The sequence below is a fragment of the Ananas comosus genome, linkage group 16, assembly GCF_001540865.1.
Source record: "Ananas comosus cultivar F153 linkage group 16, ASM154086v1, whole genome shotgun sequence".
Taxonomy (NCBI): domain Eukaryota; kingdom Viridiplantae; phylum Streptophyta; class Magnoliopsida; order Poales; family Bromeliaceae; genus Ananas; species Ananas comosus.
Genome location: NC_033636.1, coordinates 3,154,597 through 3,172,442, shown reverse-complemented (window position 1 = coordinate 3,172,442; position 17,846 = coordinate 3,154,597). Strand labels below are relative to the sequence as shown.

Here is a 17,846-nt window from a genome sequence, read left to right as displayed (position 1 = left end):
GCATCCGGTGAGTTTTCTTCACCTTAGCTTGGGTTGTTTAATGTTTGATCATATGATTGTTCGTAACGTTCGTGTATCCCTCCTTTTGTGACCTTTAGAGTACTAGGAAAGTAGTGGGCACCTTCGTCGGAGCAAATGAAGGGTTTCGAGAAGTTTCGGTGGGTATGACTTCATGAAATAGGGGAGAAATATCCTTTATGTGTTCTACCCTTGTCGTTTCATCGAGATGCATGCATATTCATGCTAGATATGATTTTTATGAATTTTAGAATACTTAAAATGCATGTGTTATGTAACGCGAAAATTCAACTCTATATAGTAGAGCTATATGTGTATTAGGCATGCATGTGAAAAGTATTCTATATTGCAAGTTGGAATTATGTCTCCTATGATGAATAGAACCTGAATTGGGTACTCTTGAACTCCTAACTCATGTTTGGACAAAGTGAACAAAAGTGCCATAAAAGGGCACTTGAACTAGTAAACTGTGAAGCTTCAACATAAAGACATAAAGATAGGCCATTGTTACATAGACTATATTCTGTGTTTTAGACACGATGACCTAGTGATAGGCCATTGAGACATAGGTTACATTCCATGTTTTAGACATGATGACTTGAGACTTGAGACGGACTTTTACGCTTGCTTGTCATTGTGCTTATTCGCACATGCTTGTGAGGGTCGCTCCCCATAAGCCGGCACTCCGGAGATAGCCATCGCGACATATACTCGCCCATGCGGGATTGGGCGCCGAAATAGGATGCCGTGGGGAAGGCTCATTCCTAGAGTGGGGATGTTGACTACCACGGGGCCATTAGGCACGGCGCAGGTAGGACTACCCACGGGTAGGTCCTATAGGATTGGAACATTGATGACTTAGTATACCGAGTGGACATTGACTAGAATAGTAAACATTGACATTTTACTATTTAGCTTGTGGATATTATGTTGGTCATACTCATGTACATTCATGTTACAGTAGCTTTATTACTTATACAAATTCATGCTAAATAGAGATATCATGGTTTAGTAAGTATTCATGTTTAAATACTTGTCATTCATATTGCTTATTTATTCTTACTTATACCTGCTTGGTTTTCGGGCCTAGTGGCGCATTGTACTGAAGTCAGTAATTGCCCACTAGGAACTATTATTTAATAGTTCTCACGCCCTCTGTTTTATGGTTTTCCTTCAGAGCCTTCAGCACCGGTGGAGGCACGGGATCGCGACAAAGGGGTCGCGTAGCTAGATAGCAAGGATTTACATTTTGCTTAGGTGGTTTTCTTTCTTATTGTTTGTTGTTGTGAGAGAGAGAGGTTTTGCATCCATGTATAGAGACCACCTATGTATTACTTTTAGCTTTTGTACTTTGGATTTCGGATGTACTACTTATGGTTTACTTCTAGTGGATTTTTAGCCTTTTGTTTACTCTCTTATTATAGAATCTAGTTGTACTTGCTCTGATACTTCTAGATGTCTCTCTTCTACTGCTCTCTTTATCGTTTTCTATTAGACGCCTTATATGTTTTAGACGTATGGCGGGTCTGGACACGTACTGGGCGGGCTTCCGCTGTGTCCCGGGGCGTGACACTCTTCTTCTTCTTCTTCCGCCGCCGCCTCCCGCCCGGCCCAAGGCCCGCCTTGCGGGGTCGGCTAGGCAAGCGCATGTGACGCGAAGGGCGCGGTGGGGCGCGGCGGAGCGAGCAAGGGCGAGGAGGACGGAGGCGGATGAGGCGGGTGAGGCGGGGTCGGGGCGGGGCATGCGTCGGCTAGGCAAGCGCATGTGACGCGAAGGGCGCGGTGGGGCGCGGCGGAGCGAGCAAGGGCGAGGAGGACGGAGGCGGATGAGGCGGGTGAGGCGGGGTCGGGGAGGGGCATGCGGAGGAGGCGGGCCTCGGGCCGGGCAGGAGGCAGCGGCGAAAAAAGAAGAAAAAAAAGAATAGAAAGAGAAAAAGAAATAAATGGTGCAAAATTCTTCTAAATAGTGCAATTTTGATCTAAACAATGTAAAATTCATTCCAAAATAATGTATTTTCTATATTAAATAGTGCAATTTTCATTAAAACAGTGCAAATTTTTTTAAAATAGTGTAATCTTATTTTAACAATGCAATCTTATCATCTTGTTTTATTTTCTATATTTTTTCTTTTTTTAGGAAAAAAATATTTTTTTTATTTTTTATTATTCTTTTTTTTTCTCTATAATTTTTTTTTCACCACCTCTTGCTTGCACTCTATCGCAACTACAAAAAAGATATAGAAGAGTGGTCGGCAATGATGGGGAGGGCGCCGGCGATCTCCGCGAGGTCAGCGTCGATGTCGGCACAGATGAGGTCAGAAGAGAAGTGGTCGGCGGAGAGGGATCCCCGGCCTCCTCCTCTGCCGTCATCGCTGCGGGAGTCATCGAGATTGGCACCGTGGGAATGGGGGTTGGATCTGGGGGAGGAGATGGAGGGTGTTGTCGTAGGAGGTGGGTTTGTCGAAGAAGAAAAAATAACGACGGAAAAAAACAAGAGAGAGAAAAAAGAAGAGAGAGAAAGAAAAGGAATAAGGGTATTTTCGTCCGATGGCGAAAAATCCAATCCGAATCTACAAAATTGAAAAAAGTGGTCCAGTTTTGTAAAAGCTCAAAACTTGTGGATTTTTTATGCAAATTAAAAATTATAAGAATGAAAAATTATATTTATAACAACAGTAAAAGTTGAGAATTAAAATATCATAAGTCTCATAGTTCGAGTCGAAAATTACGACTAATAAAAGTTTGGGTACTTAAGCGTTACATGCGTATACTTTAAGCAAGAAAAGTAACGCATTAAAGTATGAGGACAATACTGTCACGAGTAACTAACTTGAAGACCAAAAGTGTAGATATTCCAAATGAAGATAGAGTTGAGTATTGATCGGGTTTATTCAATTAGTTATTTCATTCGAGAAAATAATATGTTTGTAAGGACTGAGATTTTGGCAGTTTAGCTAAACTCTCTATTGACGATGTTTTTGTGTGTAATTTAATTACATGAGCACTCGTCAAGTTTCAGGAGAAAACGAGTTAGAATGAAGAAGTTACGCGATAAATACTAATCACTTAATGTGAATAGTAACTCCGGTTTTCCGGAGAAGCCACGGAGTAGAGTTGGCTTTCGGCGCGTATCGGACTCCTTTCATAGCGATCCAATAGCTCGTTTCGATCGGTTCAGCTATTCTGGAACCAATGGCCCTAACAGATTTCAGATCTGATGCACGGTTTTCGAGAAAAAGGAGTTTTATCAAAAGAGAGTTTTCGCTCTTTGCTATTCTTGCATTGTGAAACTCCTCGTACTCCGTGCTTGTGACCTGGAGTTGGGTGAAGGATGTTTCGGGTCCCTACTAGCGGTAGGGAAGTTAAATTCTAATGCGAAATTTGGTTTATTGGGTTTACACATTGGTATATGTGTGATATTTGGATTAGTTGGAGAGCGGACGGATTCTGTCGCAAATCGGCGACCAAATCGGATGAAACGAAATTGTAGTTTCGATGCCCCCGTCGTGCTGAACGCGATGGCGCAGTCGGATCAAAAATACGATGGACGGATTTACGGTAATTGCATAGTTTTCGCTAAGAGGTCGAAGGTGGTGATTCGGAAACTTCGCAAAAGTCATCATATTTTATGTACCGAATAGCGCGGGATCGGACGTGGAGGTGCGTACGTGCAGAATACACGCGTGGGCAGGGACTCGGATGAAAATATTCAGCTTTGGGGGATGTTTATGCAAAATGCCACTTGTATATAAGTTTGCGACTAGGGTTTCTTTGCATGAAACCCTAGATCCAGCCGACCTAGCTCCCCCAACTAACCCTAGCCATCACTAGCATCACCATGCCCTAGCTGTGCGTGCACCCCGACCGCCGGCAAGGTCCCCCGGCCGCCGGAAAAGCTTGGGTGGCCTCTCTTCCTATATTTCTCCACCTAACCACCCTTCATCTTTGCCGTGGACCAGCCATGGTGGTCCTCACCCTTGGGCACACCCTTGGCAGCGGCCTAGACCTCAGGCAACCCACTACGGGCACCGCCGCTGTCCCCACAGGCCGCCGCCGCCGTCCCCACAGGCCGCCGCCGCCGTCGCTAGCTCTTTGCGGCCGAGATGGGTCTACACGGGCCGAACCCAAGCTAGACCCATGTGCTGCCGCCTCCTGGAACCAGTCGTGCCACCCTCCCTCGACGTCCGGCGACTCCTCCAGTCAGTCGTCGTCGTCCCAGTGCGCCGCCGCACTGTGACTGCAAACCTGCGGCCAGTCCAAGTTGGTGCGGCCTAGCTTTGCAGCGTCGCGCCCCCAGCCCTCGGCCGCGGTCCATGATTCCTCCTCTCGGTTCCAGAGGAGGCCCGCTCCCTTCCCTAGTTGCCCCGGCTGCCGCCATGGCCGGAGGGAACTCGCAGAGCCTGAGCCAAGCCCGTGCGGGCTCGGGTTCGGCCAGCGCCGCCGCCGCCGGCTTCCATCGCCGAAATGCGGGAACCCCGGCCTCCCCTGGTCGGTCGCACCCGAGTGCCACCGACGCTCCAGCCGCCGGAGCTCCCCATTGGCCGGACCTGGGCCGTGCTCTCCTCGGCTTGGTGCGGCTAGGGCATCAATGCCCACCGCCTCCGGCGCCTTCCGTTGCCGGCTGACGCGCGCCCCAGCCTTCCTCCATCGCTAGAAATCTCCCCCTACCGGCGCGCCGGCCGTCCGGCCGCCGCCGGCCAAGTTGTGCTCCGCCTAGCTCCGGTGAGCTTTATTTAGCTTATCTGTGCACTTTTTGGGGTTGGTTACCCTGTTCCGGTGACCCGAGGCTGTTCCGATGCCTCCGGAGGTGAACATGGTGATTGTCAGTCAGTGATGATCACAGTGCTCACCTCATTTAGGGTCAGCGAGTGTCGGATGAGATTGTTTGAAGCGTTTTGGTTTCAGCACGCAGTTTTCGCTGAACTTCGAGTCGCTCCCGCACCTCCTACAGTGGACAGCAGTGCTCCGAAGTGTGAGCATGGCCTTCGGCACATCGAGATCTATCAGCGGGTGTCTCAGAGTGGCTGAATGATACTCAGTTCGCGCTGTCGGGCCATAAAACCCCAGAAATCGCATGAAATAATGCGATTTCATGTAATCGGGAGGGTTTTTATGCATTTGTGCTTAGTGTGGTTGCTGTTGGTAGTGTGTGTGGATTGTAGGTGACCTCTCGGCTGATTGTCCAAGGCCCCAGGCTTTTTTGGAAATCAAATGTTGATCTCCAGCGCGTTTTTCGGCGAAATCCGCCGACGGAACGCGGTTTTAGTTCAGAATTCTTCCGACGGTGCTTTGTGATGATTTGTGTCGTCGCTGAGCCTTGATGGCTGTCCACCCGTGTCATTTTGAGGGTCTGAAAACGACGGGTGAGCGATGGTGGGTTCCGGTGTCGAATTGGACACTTCTAGGAACCCGGATTGGAACGATTATCTAACGATAATCGTTTCGGTGTGAGTTAGTGTCTTTGCCGCCATGTTACATGAAATTATGTGTTTAGTGGCAGCAGGCGACTCGTATCTTGAGTCGGTGAGTTCCGGGATAGTTCGTGAGTCCCGGCGGAGCCCCGATACGATTTTCGGGACTTCCAGTGAGTTCGGCAATCGATTTTGGGAAACCGATTCTCGTAGATATAATTGTGGGCCTATGTGTTAGTGTTTTATATTTGTGGGTTAGATACTAACCCGGTGGACCCTCCGTAGGTCCGGTTTACGATCTTTCGCGGTCAGGAGACAGACGCGACATTTGTACAGGTGGGTACTTCGATCCGACGTCGATACAGTGGTGCATGCTCGGTGATATCCTTCTATCCCTGTTCTCCTGTTATTCCTATTGCGTAGTATAGTATATTGAGCCTTGCACCCATATTGTTTACATCTTACTCTACTCGCTGTTTGCATGATTAGTATCCTTAGTAGAAGTAGATAGTTTTATCTACTTGTGATAGATGTTGACCCAGTTGGTCGGTTGTTGCATTCAGTACCCGTTGACCTGGTTGGTCGGTTCTCGTACTTTATATTAGTGACCTGGTTGGTTGGTTCTTGTATCTCGTATCTGTGACCTATTCGGTCTGCTCCTTGACCCCTGTCGTTCGATGACCTTTGAGGTCGGTATGCCCTGAGGGGTGGGATTGTCGGTTAGTTGCCGACGGATGATTATAGTTTACTCATATCCATTATTTGACATGTCTGTGACCTAGTCAGTCAGTTCGTGACTCTTGTCGAGTGATGACCTATGAGGTCGGTGTACCCTGAGGGGTAGGATTGTCGGCTAGTGGCTTACGGTTAGTTCTAGATTATACTTGCATATCTTTGATAGGATGTTGAGTTGTTCCATCCTAGTGGACTTGAGTGGTCGGTACTTGTGTTCCTTACTGTTTGATGACCTATACGGTCGGTTTACCCTGAGGGATTGGATGATCGGCTAGTTGCCGATGTTTGGCTTTTGAGCATATCAGCATCAATCGCCACTGCTCGTGCGCATTTCACGAACACCAGCGGTCTGATCCACCGCAAGAGGGTGTTCTTTTCCGAAAAAGTGATTCCTAGTGTCAACCCGTGAGCCCAAGAGGGGTTATATGCTTTCAGCCTGAGGTGTTGCTTACCAATACGGCCGTTCCAGATTGGGTATATTTGGTCTATACGTCCAGTTGACGCATCTGTCTATAGTAGCAGTTGTTGCATGCATACTTACTGTCACGCCCCTACCCCGGCACCCCTACCAATTTGGCACGGTTCGGGCGCAGCGAACGGACGCCGAACGGACAGCACCTCCCCTGTCTGCCCAAAGCTCAACAACAGATCGAGTACAAGAATTTACCCAGAATTTTAAATTCTATAAGTACACAATCAACGGGCCACAAACAGTGCCAACAACAACAAGAGCAAGTAATCCACTAGATATACAAGTGAAATAAAGAGAGTACTTTACTAATTATTACAATAGTTTGCTTTTATTTACATTTACATCTTTTCTCAAAATGAATATATTTGATCATCCAAAATACATAGCTCTCCAAATCCTCACCTACATGAATCTCTCTCAATACATAGGTGTGCTAATGCAAAAAGGAAAGCCACTATACTACCACGGTCTCACTGCTCGGACGCGATGCCCTTGCCGCGGTCCTCTCTCGGCAACCCTGTACCTACCACTGGAAATAGAGTGGGGTGAGAACTATCTTCCATAGTTCCTAGTGGGCTCGGTCGCCGACTCCGCCGATTTCTCCACTAGGTCCAAGTGGGCACAAGTAACAATGAGATAGATATATCTATATATCAAAACTGTAAAGGCATGAAGGAAAACTATACTACTATGCCCATAATCATGCATATGAATGCATGCATCATATAGTACAAGTTTACTATCATGCTAACAAGATCGATCCATGTTCGATGAATAATGTTCAATATTAGCATTAACTTTTCATTTACCCAATCTGTGGCAAAACCCTGGGGTTTGCCTACATCTCACATCTATATCCCTCTGGGTAAGGAGCTCCATGTGCTCTCAGACTCGGGATTGTCTGTGGACCTCCATGTGGTCCCTATCGCCCGACACTCCGGAGTACTCAACGACCAATCCTCTCCATGTGAGGATATGGATGGCTTTACCATCCCTAATAATAGACCGTGAGTTGATCTATCCTCTCCACATGAGGATACCCAACGAACTAGGGCCAACACTTCTCGGAACTCATTTATTCCGATAATCCTGCAAAACACTTAGTTTTATTAAATTCATTGTTCACAAGGCATTTTCTAAGGGATTCTACCTATCCCTAAGTCCATAGACTTCTAGTGTCAAATACACTACATTAATGCCACTCGTTTTGTTCATTAAACATTAGATGCCACTCTCTATGTCACTAAATAATCATCGAGTCCATCTCTTTTCTTTAGCACTATAGGATCCATGTTCCGACCCAATCCTCATCTTTCCATTTCACCAAGCGTTCCAAGTACACTAGGTTAACATTTAGAAAGCATAAGGAAAGGTACTACAATGCAATCCTACAATGCAACATGCAACAGATGAAAATTATATTATTCTAAGACATAGAAAAGGGCTCGGTTGCTTCGGGATGACACCCCCCACCTTTTATAGTCGTAGAGGTTCTAGAAATGCCTCTCGCCAAACGTTACGACGAGGTCTCGGCCTCCTTGGTACAAAACGGTGCTCAATCGGCCTTATTTTGCCGATAGCTTTTCTCCCGCTCGACGAATCGAAATTCCGACTTCGCCCCCGCGTTTAGACACCTAGCAATTAGATTTACAAGGCCTCAAATGAGATCAATCTCATACTTTACCAAAAACCCTATTTGGAGCCCTAGGGTTCACATCTTGCTATTTGCACTTTGGAACTCTAGCTCTAGCTCTAATCCACCAACAAGGGTGCTAGAGGTCCATTTGACCTTATTTCCAAAGCTCAAAACCTAAAACCCTAAGTTCCATAAGTTAGGGTACAAATGCTTACCTTTTGAGCTACTCCAATGGTGAGGAGAGGAAGAGGGAGATGCTCCAAGCCTCCTTGAGCTTGATCTCCTCCTTCTTCTTCTTCTCTTTTCTCCTTCTCTTTCTTGTTCTTCTTCCTTTTTCTTCCTAGAGAGAGAGATAGAGCAAGAGAGTGTAAGAGAGGGAGAAAAATAAGAGGCTGAGGGAGAGAGAGAGGGCCTATAAGCCCATCTAATGTAACAAAATCCATTTTAGCCCCTCCACTTTTCATCCTGTACACAGCCCTCACTGGGCAGTTTTCGCCCAGAGGGACCGGTCCCTCGTAGGGGAGACCGGTCCCCGAGAGCCCTCCCCGCGGCCTGGGGACCTTTCGCGTACGGGAACCAGTCCCCGCCCGATGGACTGGTCCCTGGGAGACCGGTCCTTCCTGAGAGACCAGTTCCCGAGAGCTGAATTTTCAGGACTTAGCCATTTTTGCCCTTCTCTCGCTAGTGTCGCACATGGGGACCGGTTCCCTCAGCCGGGGACCGGTTGCATCGACCTCCCCCGCAACCATCAGCTACGGGGACCGGTCCTCCCTTCAAGGGACCAGTCCCCGAGAGCAAAAAAAATCTGCTAAATCCAGATTTTTGCATATTTGCTCTCGCGGACTCGACTCCAAAGCACTTTTTGTGTCTTGGACATCTTTAGCTTTCCCGAAGGGTATTCACTCGACAAATAGTCGATCTTGGACGAAGTACAACTCTCAGATTTTGAGAATTCACTTTCTTACATCCTCCCCTCCTTACAAGGAGTTTCGTCCTCGAAACTAACTCAATTTTCTAATTTAATTTAACCTTTACCTCATTCCTCAAATAGATGAGGGTCGTGCTTTCTCATCAAATCCTCGAGCTCCCAGCTGGCTTCGTGATCATCGTGATTGCTCCACCGAACTTTAACATAGGGGATTACTCGATTTCTTAACTTTCGCACTTCTCGGGTGATAACCCCCACCGGAAATTCTTTATAGCTCAAGTCCTCTTGAAGCTCCGGTGGCTCATATAGCATCGCGTGCTCGAGGTCGTGAATATACTTGCGTAGATTGGAGACATAGAACACGTTGTGTACATCCGCGAGTTTTGGCAGCAAGGCGAGTTGATACCCCACCGTGCCAACCCGCTCTAATATCTCATAGGGTCCAATGTATCGGAGACTCAACTTTCCCCGTACTATAAACCGCTTCACACCCCGCATCGGTGAAACCTTCAAAAATACGCGGTCGCCGACCGCGAACTCTATATCTCGACGGCGTCTATCTGCATAGCTTTTCTGTCTCGACTGCGCCGTGAGCAATCTCTTGCGAGCAAGACGAACTTTCTCCTCCGCTTCTCGGAAAACATCCAGGCCGAACTCTGTACGCTCACCCACATCGCTCCAGTGTATAGGAGACCGACACGTCCGCCCATAAAGAGCCTCGAACGGTGCCATCTCTACACTAGCGTGATAACTATTGTTGTAGGCGAACTCGACCATCGGTAGGTGATCACACCAACTCCCTTTATAGTCGATGACACACGCTCGCAATATATCCTCTAGAGTTTGAATGGTTCTCTCTATTTGCCCAACGGTCTGAGGATGAAATGTGGTGCTAAAGTCGAGCCGTGTGCCAAGGGCTTCCTGCAGGCTTTTCCAGAAGTGTGAAGTGAACCAGGGGTCGCGATCCGACACGATCGATTTCGGCACCCCATGCAGTCTCATTATCTCGTCGAGGTATACCTGCGCTAACTTGTCACCTGCACACGTGGTGTGGATCGGCAAAAAGTGAGCCGACTTCGTTAATCGATCCACAATCACCCAAATCGCATCATGGCCGCCAGTTGAGCGAGGCAAGCCGACCACGAAGTCCATCGATAGATCCTCCCATTTCCAAACGGGGATTAGTAGGCTTTGAAGCTTTCCCGCCGGAAACCGACGCTCGGCCTTTACTTGTTGGCATACTAAGCACTTCGTCACGAAGCGTCCAACATCACTTTTCATTCCCGGCCACCAATAGTACATTTTTAACCCTTGGTACATTTTGGTGCCGCCCGGGTGATCGGCATATGGAGACCGATGTGCTTCTTGTAGAATTAGCTCGCGAAGCTCTCCATTTTTTGGCACACACCATTAGTTTCGAAACCGAAGTGTACCACCGGCGTCTATATTGAAATCGCCGCCTCGACCTTCCTCGATGTTTCGCTGCATCTTTTGGAGTTCTGGGTCCGCAGATTGCAGATATTTGATCCTCTCCAAGAAGGTCGATTGGACAACAAGCGCCATCAACTGGGTCGGAATCTCCGGAGCAACCACCTCAAGGTCCATTCGCTCCATGTCCAGCCATAGGGGTGTTTGATTCATAACCCATATAGCGAGGTTTTCCGTTGATTTCCTGCTCAGTGCATCCGCGACCACATTCGCTTTCCCCAGGTAGTAAAGGATATCCACATCATAATATTTTAGAAGTTCCAACCATCGCCGTTGTCGCATGTTGAGATCTTTCTGTATGAACAGATATTTCAGGCTCTTGTGGTTGGTGTAGATCTTGCAATGGGCACCATACAAGTAGTGCCGCCACAGCTTCAAGGCGAAGATTACCGCTGCTAGCTCCAAATCATGAATGAGGTAGTTTTTCTCATAGCTCTTCAGCTGACGGGACGCATAAGCGATCACTTTCCCGCCCTGCATCAGGAGACACCCCAATCCTAGATAGGAAGTGTCGCTGTAGACCACGAAATCTTCGCTCTGCACCGGTAGAGCGAGCACCAGAGTCGAAGTCAATCTCTGCTTCAACTCTTTAAAACTCCGATAATCCTGCAAAACACTTAGTTTTACTAAATTCATTGTTCACAAGGCATTTTCTAAGGGATTCTACCTATCCCTAAGTCCATAGACTTCTAGTGTCTAATACACTACATTAATACCACTCGTTTTGTTCATTAAACATTAGATGCCACTCTCTATGTCACTAAATAATCATCGAGTCCATCTCTTTTCTTTAGCACTATAGGATCCATGTTCCGACCCAATCCTCACCTATCCATTTCACCAAGCGTTCCAAGTACACTAGGTTAACATTTAGAAAGCATAAGAAAAGGTACTACAATGCAATCCTACAATGCAACATGCAACAGATGAAAATTATATTATTCTAAGACATAGAAAAGGGCTCGGTTGCTTCCGGATGACACCCCCCACCTTTTATAGTCGTAGAGGTTCTAGAAATGCCTCTCGCCGAACGTTACGACGACGTCTCGGCCTCCTTGGTACAAAACGGTGCTCAATCGGCCTTATTTTGCCGATAACTTTTCTCCCGCTCGACGAATTGAAATTCCGACTTCGCCCCCGCGTTTAGACACCTAGCAATTAGGTTTACAAGGCCTCAAATGAGATCAATTTCATACTTTACCAAAAACCCCATTTGGAGCCCTAGGGTTCACATCTTGCTATTTGCACTTTGGAACCCTAACTCTAGCTCTAATCCACCAACAAGGGTGCTAGAGGTCCATTTGTCCTCATTTCCAAAACTCAAAACCTAAAACCCTATAACACACGGGACCTTTGCAAATTGCGAGGTTCGAGTGTTTGGATGTATTTCGAGCTTTTCCACACTTGGTGGAGGGTTGGGGAATGTTTTCCGACCTAAAAAGTTCGAAAACTAGAATTCTGGACAAGTCCTGAGAGTTTTTACTCTCGGGGACCGGTCCCTGGAAGGAGAGACCGGTCCCCTAGTGAACAGTGTTGCGGCGGCAGCCCTGAGGCAACCGGTCCCTGGCGGGCGAGACCGGTCCCCGAGNGAGACCACCCTTCTTTTGGATCTTTGTATTCCTTTTGAAGAGATAGTACTGTACTACTTTATGGCTACTTTTATTGTCTAGCTTTATTTCTTTACTTTGGTGTAGATGATAGAACTTTACTCGCTCTGATATCATTAGTTGCTATTTATCCTATTTGTTCTATCTCTTGCTTTTACTTCCGTTTTTATTGTAGACGCCTTATATGCGTTGACATATGGCGGGTCTGGGCATGCTACCGGGAGGGCCACTGCCGGTCCCGGGGCGTGACAAACCCTAAGTTCCATAAGCTAGGGTTCAAGAGCTTACCTCTTGAGCTACTCCAATGGTGAGGAGAGGAAGAGGGAGATGCTCCAAGCCTCCTTGAGCTTGATCTCCTCCTTCTTCTTCTCTTTTCTCCTTCTCCTTCTTGTTCTTCTTCCCTTTTCTTTCTAGAGAGAGAGAGAGAGCAAGAGAGTGTAAGAGAGGGAGAAAAATGAGAGGCTGAGGGAGAGAGAGAGGGCCCATAAGCCCATCTAATGTAACAAAATCCATTTTAGCCCCTCCACTTTTCATCCTGTACACAGCCCTCACTGGGCAGTTTTTGCCTAGAGGGACCGGTCCTTCGTCGGGGAGACCGGTCCCCGAGAGCCCTCCCCGTGGCCTGGGGACCTTTCGCGTACAGGAACTGGTCCCCGCCCGAATGACCGATCCCTGGGAGATCGGTCCTTCCTGAGAGACCGGTTCCCGAGAGCTGAATTTTCAGGACTTAGCCATTTTTTCCCTTCTCTCGCTGGTGTCGCACACAGAGACCGGTTCCCTCAGCCGGGGACCGGTTGCATCGACCTCCCCCGCAACCATCAGCTACAAGGACCAGTCCTCCCTTCCAGGGATCGGTCCCCGAGAGTAAAAAAAATTTGCTAAGTCCAGATTTTTCCATATTTGCTCTCGCGGACTCGACTCCAAAGCACTTTTTGTGTTTTGGACATCTTTAGCTTTCCCGAAGGGTATTCACTTGACAAATAGTCGATCCTGGACAAAGTACAACTCTCGAATTTTGAGAATTCACTTCCTTACATTTACAGTTCTTTCCATATACTTGTCTTACTACTATAGTTTCGATACCCATATATGCATTCAGTTCTTCTTTATAGTAGCGGTAGTTGTTCCTATACATCCTGTTCATGTATTATAGTTGCTACTGTACTTAGTATATCTGTTCATTACCTTGTACATATCTTTCGTTTACTATTGTTCCTACTGTATCCCCACTGACTCGTTTTGTTGTATAGTTCTTCCTGATCCGGTGAGTACTCCTCGCCTTCTTCGGCTTGCGGTACCCACTGGGAGGGGAGACATGTTTACATGTTCTCACCTCCCCCACCATTTTTCAGGTATTGCGAGCGGTGAGGGTTGAGACGAGACGTGAGACATGTTCGTAACGGTCGATAGAGCTTCCGACCCGGTTGGTTTGGTTTAGTTACTACCCCTTTACTTCTATTGATATATGACTTAGACAGTTATTTGGTTCAGTTGTTATTACTTATGAATTCACATGGTTTCATGAAAGTAATAAAAGGAATTGTGGATTTTGTGAATTGAAAAATAATTTTCTACCCCTCGTGGTAGTATTTAAAAGAAAAAGGGTTTCCGTGTAGAAAACAGATTTGAAAAAGATATTCTTGTGGTTTTCATAAACTAGTATTTCAAAATGAGTTTTCGAGTAAGAAACATTTAAACTAATAGTTATGGATTTCTGAATAAACCCGGAATGTAATTCTGTGGTAAATGGTGTATGAATATGAATGTCTTTATGTTCAGTTGTGGTTGTATTCTGTTTGTATCTTGTACTTGTGCGGCGCTGTGCAAATACAGGGGAGACTCTGTCCGTGTGAACAGTGGACTCCCTATATTTGTGGTGGATTTGGCATACCCCGGGGGTCAGGTTTTCAAAAAAAAAGAATTTCGCTGTGTTTTTAGACTACAAAAAGACCCCGAGGCGTGACAATGTTAAATTATCTAATAAATTTTATAATGTCTAATTGTTAAAATTAAAGTCGACCAATCATATTTTAGATATTACAAAAATTATAGATGTAAAATTGATCGCTAATCAGCTTATAATTATAATACTAAAGTTTGATATTAAAATCAAAATAAAATCGTATAGAATTTTTTTGAACTATGAATCATTTTGAATTATCTATTCAACCTTTCAAAATTTACTATCCAATCATTCTATACGTTAGATTTTAAAANAATTGGAAGGGATTTAGCTCTCTTTTGGAGCTTGAGAGAGATTTCCTACACATTAGGTGAGTTTTAGCCCTTTTGCCAAGTTTGTTAAAGTTTGACCTTATAGATTGATCGTAATGCCCGTGTATCTCTTCGCTCGATACTTTTAGGGTATTTTGAGACTCGTGGACAACTCCGTTCAGCGAATCGAAGGAGCACGCGACGGTTCGGTAGGTTTGACCTAGCAACACAATGAGAAATTCTCATTTGTGATGAATTAAGTATCGTTAATTGAAAAGGCATGCATAATCATGTTAGATATATTTATTGTGAATTTTAGGATGCTTAATATGCCTACGTTATGTGTAATGAAAGTTCGGACCTCCATATAGTAAAGAACTAGCATGTGGTACTCGCATATGTTTGGCATCCTATTGAGATTTGGAATCATAAATCCTATTGTGAAAATGAGCATCTTTTGCATGCATTTAAAGTTATTCCTATACTGAACTTGAAGGTTCTTGGTAAGCCATAAAGAGGCTCGGGGACTTGTGCTAATTGTTAATAATTGGGCTAATGTCATGAAGGGGCATCGAGCTCGGGTCATGTGTGAACCTATTGGATAGTGCCATTGAGAGAGTTGGAAATACTTGTTCATTAAAATGTCTATGTGTCATAAAGGGGCACAAGACTAGTAGTATTGGAACTTCATGTTGTGACTTAAACTAGATCTTCGGGACGCTAGTGACTATACCATGTTAGAGACATGAGGATTGGGTACTTGAGACTTGGACTATGCTTTCTTGCCATTTGTGCTCATTCGCACATGCTTGTGAGGGTCGCTCCCTACAAGTCGGCACTCCGGAGTTAGTCTACGCGACTTGTGTTCGCTCGTTCGGTATTGAGAAGCCTACGGGGTCGAGTGGGACAGACACATTCCAAGAGTAGGGATGTCGGGCTACCACAGGCACTTAGGCGGCACAAGCTGGACTACCTTGGGTAGGTCCCTAATTGGAAATGGAAACCGACACAGTGTTGAGTGTGTGACAATCACTACTAGATAGAGAGTAGTTTTTCTCTTTCCCCATTCAGGTTCTATCATTTTTGTTATTTATTTAACGTTTACACTTTCGTATTTATTTTAACGATTTAATATTGAACGTTAACCTAGACCGTAAATATTCTACGTGAAAATGGAACAGTACTGATCACACAGAGATGTATAAGCGCTCATGAAAGTTCTAAAGGGAATACATCGATACTACCAATATGAAATTGTACCGCTGTAATATATATACTTACATTACCGTTGTAGAGGATCGTATGATGTACATATATACGTATGAGTACACAGGTTGTGATACGATCTTCGTTTGGGTTCATTAGGTTGANATATATATATATATATATATATATATATATATATATATATATCTCTCTCTCTCTCTCTCTCTCTCTCTCTCTCTCAGGCTGACGCATGATAGATATCGTGATTCCTAAACCACGATAGCTCAAAAGGTGGCAATCTAAATTGGGAAACTAATAAAAATAGGCAATCTAATATGATAATTTGGTTGGTGAATGAGTTGGGCTCCCCGGGGTGTAGTAGGATTGGCGTGTAAAGAGTTAGGTTTCCGATTTTTTAGTTATCGTGGTTATCGAACCACGATAACTATCATAAGATCGGATCAAGATATATATCTCAGGCCAACCCTATGATAGCTATCATGGTTCCTAAACCACAATAGCTCAAAAGGTGGCAATCTAAATTGGTAGACATATATATATATATAAAATTTATTTATACGATATATGTATTGTAATTTTTAACCATTTGAATTTGTACTTTTTTTATTCAGATATTGATATTGTATGTCTTGAATGTTTAATGTTGCATTTGATTGTGTTTTGAAAATTTTAATTTTACTTTAATATATTTTGAAATATGATAAAGAGAAATTATTATTTCAGGTTCGGATTTTGGGTTTTTGCTCGAGGTCGGATATGGGTATAGATTTTTAAAATCCGCTGGGTTCAAGTCTAAGTTTGAGTTTCAATTTGTTTTTCGGGTTCGAGTTCGGATTTTTGAAAACCCAATCCGTTGACATCCTTAGCCCCTCGCTGCCACCTAGATCCCAAATGGGGTTTCATATCTATCCTCTTATATGAATCCCCAATATCAAATGATGACGTGGCAAGCTCTCATTTTTTTATATTTTTAAAATTATTTTATTTTATTTTTTAATTATTCTTTTCTCATCTTCTTCATCGTAGACCTCCTCACCTTCTACTCTTCTTTAACGTCCGCCTCTTTACCTTCCAATAACCCCACCTTCTCTCTCTTTATTATTGTAATTAATTAATAATTAATTTTTTCTTCTCTCTCTTTATTATTGTAATTAATTAATAATTAATTTTTTCTTCTCCCTTTGTTTTCATTAATCTCTTCGTTCTTCAACTTTTGCTAAACCTCTTTCACCCTCTCCCTCTCCCGTAAAAGTCGCTCCCTTTCATCACTGTCGCATTGCGTCGAGTCCATAGAATTCGCAGATCCCGTCGTGTATTTGGTGGGATGGCAGTGGTGGTAGAAGATGAAGATCTTGAATGCGGCGGTGGCGGCAGCGACGATAGAAGCGGAAGAGAGTGTATGGATATATAATCAACTTATTACTGATAGTATATATGGTGATAATCAAGTGATCAGAAATTTTTTATAGTTTTCTTTTTTTTTAATGTTTTTTTTTTTAACTATCCTATCTATTAGCTTTTTCCAATTTCTTTTATAGTTATTTAGATGTATGTAAAATTGTTAAACAATAAGCTGATAGAAAACATATTTTTTTATAGGATTTGTTTCAATAATTAGATGTTCTTTTAAAGGATTTGCATATATGTTATAAATAATTGCTTACCCCAATTTACAATTTTATATATACACTGAATAATTTTAAAAAATTTACTATTATACGATTAAAATCTAATTCAACAAATACAATTTAAATCATATTAAAGTTTATATATGAAAATTTTATAGCAACTTGAGCTAATTTTATTTAAATTATTTTTATTTAAATTAATTGAATTATTAATTTGGCTAATAATTTTATTTAAATTATTTTGTCATTCCTTCATTTTACGCCTCTCTTTCTTTCTCTCTTTTTTTCTTTCTTCATCTCCTCACTGTATTTTCTTTTATATATGTACAATTTTAGACTAGCATCGATGATCAATAATGATAAAAAAATTGCTTCGATAATATCTGTCTGCTGCATCGTGCGGATAATTACACTAGTATATTCTGATACCTCAATTTATATGACACCACATGACATAAATTAGCACATAGTAATCGAAGGTT

At 44.2% G+C, this 17,846-nt stretch overlaps 1 protein-coding gene across 1 annotated transcript; it reads right to left on the bottom strand.

Annotated features, from left to right (window-relative positions):
• Positions 9,309–9,698, bottom strand: LOC109722592. The gene has a single exon (XM_020250688.1). It carries the CDS (start codon positions 9,696–9,698, stop codon positions 9,309–9,311), a length of 390 nt encoding a protein of 129 aa, XP_020106277.1.